Raw genomic sequence first — 7,500 nt, 5'->3', positions numbered from 1 at the left:
AAAGCGCGTGGTATCCATCTTGGTTGTCTGCCGACGATTCCACCTGGGGCCCCTGGATATTGCTGCAGAGACGCGTAAAGTGTTTCATCTGGCACAAAAGTATCTTTCAAGAATGTAACGAAATCTTTAGCTTTCTGGCTGTGAATTACAAAATCAATGAAATCCCTAGTTGCGATAATGAACGTTGACCCTTTACGAATTGTTATATTTTGTGGCGGGGGTCCCTTTGGCTCATTTGTAATATAAGTATACCCGTATTGGTTTTTTACGTGAACAAACTTTGTTCGATTCTCATAACTCTTAGATAAACGTGGACTTTCTATGTTATTGCGGTTTTTTAGACCTTGTAATGCTCTTACGATTTCACTATTAACGTAAAGTGGGAAATCCTGTCCAACTAAATTAATGTAGTATTTCCATTTAACAGGTGACTGTAAAAGCTCCTGCATGCAATAGAGCTGAGCTTGTACAATAGAAAAATGTCCCCAAAAAACTTTAGTGCTGTTTGCTGATATAAAAACATTCGGAAGACAGCGTATCGTGGCCTGTATTGCTTCGTGAAAGACCGCTGGCGATTTCTTGTCGATGTGGATGCAATAAACATTGTGTGGCATGTAGATGGCCTGAAGTATTCTTTCAAAAAGCCGCGCGTTTTTGTATATTAAAAAGGAAAAACCAATTGGTAGATGGCTCTCTTCTTCTGTCACCGGGGGATGACCAAATCGAGTCTGTAATACACTGCTACAATCCTGATCTGGACTGTACATTTCAAGGATGTCTGAGTCGTTCAATGGGATTAAACTCTCATTCAGTTTTTCTTCGCCAGATATAAGCCTTTTGCATCTTTCCCATTTTGATTCCTGAAACAAGCCAGAAGAAAAATCATTGTAAAGATGGGAATTCGTAATCAAAAAGGGTCTACGCCGGGATAAAATCGTACAAAGGTGTTAAAGTATGTTAAAGCCGTTCGTTATTGGTAGATATATCTACCAGCCTTGTACTAAAAATATAAAACTTTCATTTCTTTCGTTTGCTATCCTTCCTGAAATGCGTGATCGAAAGATAACTCATGCATTTTCGCTCTATAAGCAAACATCTATAAATGTATTCTGTGGTAAACGCACAGGGATCTCACAGGGCCACGTAAAGATATTCTTCTGCAAAATATGTCAAATAGGTGTTTTGGTGAGTCAAACTGTTCTAAGAATTTGGGCTCTACGTTGCCAAACAGATACAGTTTTCTTTATAGTTCCTTACGTTTTTGGAAGGGATATTTTAGGAACTTTCGGCACTTAAAAAGGTCCCCTTACGTTTCGGGTGAGCAAATGGTTCCTTGGGAAGTTCTTAGAAGGCAGTAGTAGTAGTAGTAGTAGTAGTAGTAGTAGTAGTAGTAGTAGTAGTAGTAGTAGTAGTAGTAGTAGTAGTAGTAGTAGTAGTAGTAGTAGTAGTAGTAGTAGTAGTAGTGGTAGTGGTAGTAGCGGTGGTGGTGGTGGTGGTGGTGATGGTAGTAGTAGTAGTAGTAGTAGTAGTAGTAGTAGTAGTAGTAGTAGTAGTAGTAGTAGTAGTAGTAGTAGTAGTAGTAGTAGTAGTAGTAGTATTAGTAGCAGTAGTAGTAGTAGTAGTAGTAGTAGTGTGATTCAGCAAGAGGCAGGATTATGTTTAGTGATTGCGCGGCTTTTGCCTCGTGGGGAAGATTATTCCAGAGCATTGCCGCCCACTATACTTAAGGCGGCGTTTTAAGAAATTTGTCTTTGGCCTTGGAGTGCTAGGTCAGTCTCAAGACTCCTGAGATTATAATTATGTTAATTTAATTGAGCTTTATAAAGGAGTCTCTCAGGTGGAGAGCTGAGATTTAATCTTTGAGGATTTTCTACATAAGTGAAGCCTTCATGTCAAATTATTCAACGCATCAAGAGACGTAAGTGATATCGTATGAAGAATTCGTAATAACACTTCAATTTTCAGCTAAGATATCCCAACAGTCAAAAACATTTCTTTAGATAGTCTTTATACATTACAAAAAGCCTAGAAATGTCTCTCAAAGGATCTTGGTTTAATTTGGTCGTTGGGTGCCTTGACCTCACAACCATCACTTAACTGTGACACGCTCCCACAATAGGGCCGTTTATACGAGAGAAAATAAGCCGTGGCCTACTCTGGCCGCGGCTTACATAAGACGCGAACACCCCGTATAAATGGTACAAAATCTACGTTCACGGCTTTCTCAAGCCTCGGCTTATCCTGGCCTGGGAGTTTATACTCGTATAAATAGCTCCTTTCGCGTATTATGTACGCCGCGGCATATTTTCTCTCGTATAAACGGCCCTAATATTGCCATGGATTGCTAGTATTTCTCATGTGATTTTCCTAATCTACCAAAGCACCAAGATAGGCGGGGAGTGTACATAGACCCCTGTGCGATTTTTGATCGAGTAGCACTTACCTTTTCTTCAGGCGAAAAAAACCATTTGTGCACCTGTTGAAGAGAATTGACTGGTTATAGTTTTGTATCCCTGTCTAGAAACTTTCCCGTTTTTATACTAAAAAGACAGTTTCTATAATTTCATCTGAGTTGTGTAAAGATGGGATGAATTTTAATGAAATAAACAGTGTTTGTTAGACTTTGACCAGCCTCAAGTACTCGATCAGCCCAAATCAGAACTCGCCTTGGTTTGCTTGATTCTTGGTGCATTCTCCACCATTATAAAGACAGCACAAGACACGTTTTAAACTGAGTGATTTTGAATTGAATACTACATATGCACAGCGGGAAATAGTTTAATGGCTTTTTTTTTTTAAGCGCGTTGGAAGTTTCCCAATAATTTACCGCCTCCTATCGTTTATGTCCACATAAACCTGTTATGTCAATAGCGGACAAACCTACTTGTAGACGGGACATAGACAACTTAAGCAAACACAACATAAACGTGACAGCTAAACTAATTAAGAGCAGTTGAGATAAACATATTCCCCTTTCGGCATCACACACCCTTTCATTCGATGGTGTGCGTACCTTTATAAGCCCTGAGAATTTCAACTGATTACTTACCAACTTTCCCTTCATATCAAGAGTGAAGATTTTTCTAAGATTAAAAAACCTTGTCCTTTCTTAACTTGTGAGCTCAAATGACATTCTGTTTTTAGAATAAACGGGCCGTCGTCTCTGAAATGCATTTTCCAAGCCGGCCCAAAAAGCTTCCAGGACTTTTCAGAAACTGTTATCAGGGCCAATAAAGGCTGCAAGGAACACCTCTCCCTTTAGGAAAGACGTCTTGAAATGCCTGAACAGGGTTCAAACCGTTTTCAAAGGCCATATGACAAAACGCTTATTTTAAACGAGTTAGCACCAGCTGAACCGTACGGTGCGGTCCAACCCTCTCATGTACTCAGTCGTACATTATTACCTTAAGCTTCGAAGTATTCAACAAACCAACCAACATCGACTTTTCATGTGCTTTTTCTTCCATTCTAGGCAGCTTTCTGCTTTGAGTAGTTATAACACGTGTTGCCTTTTGTATCGGAGAGTTCCGGAAGACTGTTATCTCTTCGTTCATCTTATTAAAGCGACCTTTTCCCTTCCATTTGTTGGAAATTAAACGGTCATCCACATTTAGTCTTGTTCTTCGTGGCCCCTTCTTCCCTGCCCGTGCATCTCTTTTCAACAAGAGACCTCGAAGTTGTGTCTCACCCCCTGAGCGCAGGACAATAACAAAGGTGGCGACACCGACGACCAAACATAACAGTAGCAAGGACTTTACCCTTGACAAAGCCATCCACCTGGAAATAAAAAAAAAAAACGAAGGCAGGGTAAGCGGCCCAAATTGATTCTGCGCTGCTCATTACTCGAGTCAAGAAACCTGAACAATAAGGTGAAATGGATAAAGAGCTGAAATAATCAGTAGAAACACCGCATGAGTTTTGTATTAGTCTAACCGGCATTCTAAAAAGTTTGTCGCAGCTTTGTAACATCGTCATAAAACGACTTATATCGCTTATTTTTGTGGTTACCTTTTCGGTGAGCTGTTTATCAAAAACCCGCGACAAAGGTTTACTCCAACCTGGGATAGTAATGTAACTTTTTATTCAGAGCAAATGTGGCAAACAAGTGACGCAGCTGGGAAAGCAAGGTGATTAAAAGGATTACAACTTAAGCAGTCAAAGCCCTGCACATTATATAAACATTGATGACAATTTGAGAAAGCGGTACATTCCAAACTGTTTATAGCGGAGCTCCGCGCGCCGAAGGCGCGCGCGCTGAGCACCATGGGTAAGAAAATATGGTAACCCATTTGTGCGAGAAAATTATGTTTTGGTGACCGTACGACCGTAAGTACGTCCACCCATCCATGTATACCAATGTGACAAGTATCACCTGACTATATCGAGGGCATAATCCAGCTGTCACTCCAGCAAGTTGTCATCTTTGATATTGGACATCCATGATATGTTCAATTGACACCTGTTAAAACAAGGCATCCGCAAGTATCATGTGACCATATCCCGGGCTCAGGTTTAGAGCTCATCGAGTTTATCTTTTTTTTTTCAAATTGCCCATTTACCAGGTCCTGGTTTTCTATTGGATCGCAGGTTCAAGCCTGGTTAACTGCTAAACATTTGTCGCGTGCTTTCTGTTGCCCGGCTCGGCTACACGGCTATACTACGTCAACTAAAGCTCTTAACAGCCGACGCTTTTCGTGTTCAAATGGAAAACGGTTTGGAAAATAATTATGCTATACTAAATACAGTGGAACCCCGCCTTGCGGTCACCTCGGTAATACAGTCACCTCGTTATTTCGGCCACTTTGTTTTAGCCCGGCAAAACGGCCATTCATTCTCTTACAGAAAACCCTCGTTAATGCGGTCACCCGTTTTACGGCCAACGGCCACAATTTTAAATCCCAAACAGTAATGAAATCTCTATAATTTCACCCCGTTAATACGGCCACTCGCGCTAAAATAAAATAAGAAAACCAAAACGCCTGTGACATGTCAATCTCATTGATCTTTGTTATTTACTACCGTGGCTGTAATCGAGCAGCCCATTAACTTTGCAAATTACTGTCAGCAACACTCCTCCCTGTTTTCATTACAAAGTTAACATGATCTTGACACTACTGTCACATTCAGTGAGGCAAATCGCGAAGTGATTAAGTCATTGTGCTTTTATCCAAAACACGATTGATACTAAAGGGTTTCGATTACGGCTTCCGTTTTCTAGAAGAACAGTAAGCTGGGGCTGTTCTTGTTTTGATTTTAGGCTCAGAACGCACAGTACACAACAATTTTAAGCGTTTAACCCACTGAGGGAAGTTTCAAGTATTTTATACAATTACTGTTCGTACATTTCTGTTGTTTATTAGAGAGAAAAGCTGTTTTGGGGGTACAAATGCGATAATTGTCATTACAGCCCTTTAGTCATAATTTCACCCTACCCACCTTACCCCGGTAATAAAGCCATTTTTTTAAGGCCCGTTGATGACCGTATTAACGGGGTTCCACTGTATGCCCTTAAGTATGTGGGCTAATTTACATTTCTTTACCTTTATTCCATGCTTTCATTTAAAATACAAACATCAAAATAAAAACGTTCTCAATCGACTGTCTCAGCCTGAGGGATATTCTTAATACTTTCTGATAATTTTGGTTAATCTTAGCCTCAACATTCTTTTAAAAATTACTTATAAAAAAAAAAGAGCCTATAGTGTTTATGGAAATAATTATGCTTCTGCATAAAGTACAAAATTAACCGTCATTAGTGTGTACAGTTTACAGTGATCAAACACAGCTGACAGCACAAAACAAACAAGCCTTGCAAACAATATCAACAACTGAAACTGAAATTTAGATGCACAGTAATCTCTTTCACAATATTTTCCGTTTGACTGACAATCTTTACTCTCTCTCTCTCTTCAGTTAAGAACAACAGCAAAAATCTTTACTAATTAAAAAGTTAACAGTCAAACAAAGCAGCTCACAACTGGACCTCCATTTCACACAAAAAGCCTATAAATGTGATTGTTGCAATATGTCAGAATCTTTGTCAACACGTTGCAAACGTTTTCAGACCTTCTTCGTGCTTTTAGCTAGTTTCAAAAAATATATGATGCAGCGAGGCATATATTAAAAAAGGAAAACATTACCTGAAAGCCAACCGTTGTAAATAAGTGGTTTGTCTCTCGCTCTATTTCTCTCAGCTTTACGTTGGTTTTATTAAAATTTTCTCTTGTTCCCTTTCCTCTGCTTCTCTCGAGGATTTCTTCGCCGAAATTTCTCAACTTTCGCCGCCTCTTCTCTCGTGCTCTTTCCTGCTCTTTAACCCGTTGTTCGTCACTAATATAATTTCCCGCCTGTAAAACGTGGGTTGCCAAATGTTACGGTGACTCGCGATTTCCTCCAAGGAAAATTGCTCGAACACTTCCGTCCAAAGGGGCTGTCTTGCCTCCCTACCTCCACCCCGACCGTCTGTACAGGCGGACTTACGGACAGACGTACGTTAAGTCAGTCTGTACGGGGTGACGTACGTGACGTCATAACCAAAAGTTTTCGCATCCATATATTTCCCAAAAAATCTTACCCATTGTGCTCCGCTGGATCGCTTCGCGCGCTTAAGCTCCGCTATAAAAACATAAGAAGTTGCCATAACCCAAGAACGTTTATTCGGGCATGGAAGGAGGGATTTCCGATAAAGTTGCAGTCTTTAACATGGAAAAGGATTTGCTAGTGAAGCGATGACTGACTTTTTCACAAACACAACATTAAACATCCAGTGTGAACATCTTCGCATTGAACCAAGAAATCCACTGATCGACTCACAGCCAACTGGAACAGGCAAACATTTGCAATTTAATTTAAAGAACTTGTCACATAAGAGGAGATAAAGGAAAAGTCGAATTTATTAGCAGCGCAAACGTGCAACCCAGCACAACAGTTAATCTTCCCGCCAAAGTCAAGAAATGATGTGAACAGAGAGTAACCAGTAAAAGAAGCTGAAGACCAAATGGATAGTCTATGAGGAAAGGATGGAAATATTAGTCATAAGAAAAGTAAGTAAAGTTGAAGTTTAAACCTTTGCAAAAATCGTGAACGATGTCTTGCACAGCGTTGAATCAGAGACGATTGTGATCATTCAAAATTGATTAACAAATATTGTTTTAGCGTTGTTTCATCAGTCGCGCAATAGTTTACTTGACTTTCATCACTATAAAAGAATAAATATTACTAGAAAAAGTATACACATCACAAAGAGAATACAACTTCAGGATTATGTGGCAATGAAATCAATAAAGAGGACAAGGAAAATGTATTTATCATGGGTTACGTAACCTCCTTTGGGTGTTATGTGACACTTTGTCACAATGCTTAATTAGCGGGGCGTCGGTATATATATTTCGTTGACTTCATTTGTATTCATTCGATTCATACGACCGCCTCCTTGCCCTCTAAATTAAATACCCAATGACTGAATTCAATTAGTATTTTCAAGTATTGGCTTGTCATGTT

The 7,500-nt window shown here is 39.8% G+C and overlaps 1 protein-coding gene across 1 annotated transcript in view; it reads right to left on the bottom strand.

Moving 5' to 3' along the window:
* The window catches only part of LOC137990141 (beta-1,3-galactosyl-O-glycosyl-glycoprotein beta-1,6-N-acetylglucosaminyltransferase 3-like), a 5,022-nt gene extending 983 nt beyond the window's left edge, over positions 1 to 4,039 (bottom strand). The window contains exons 1-4 of the mRNA XM_068835636.1: positions 4,009 to 4,039; positions 3,405 to 3,777; positions 2,444 to 2,476; positions 1 to 860 (exon numbers count right to left, since the gene is read on the bottom strand). The exon at positions 1 to 860 is cut by the window's left edge and continues 983 nt beyond it. Of these exons, the coding sequence (XP_068691737.1) occupies positions 1 to 860; positions 2,444 to 2,476; positions 3,405 to 3,773 (1,262 nt within the window). The 5' untranslated portion in view covers positions 3,774 to 3,777; positions 4,009 to 4,039. The remainder of the gene's footprint in view (positions 861 to 2,443; positions 2,477 to 3,404; positions 3,778 to 4,008) is intronic.
* Positions 4,040 to 7,500: the final 3,461 nt, after the last annotated feature.

This window comes from Montipora foliosa, chromosome 2 (genome assembly GCF_036669935.1).
Source record: "Montipora foliosa isolate CH-2021 chromosome 2, ASM3666993v2, whole genome shotgun sequence".
Classification (NCBI taxonomy): domain Eukaryota; kingdom Metazoa; phylum Cnidaria; class Anthozoa; order Scleractinia; family Acroporidae; genus Montipora; species Montipora foliosa.
Note: the sequence above shows the minus strand (reverse complement) of the source record. Positions and strands in the feature narration are given on the sequence as shown.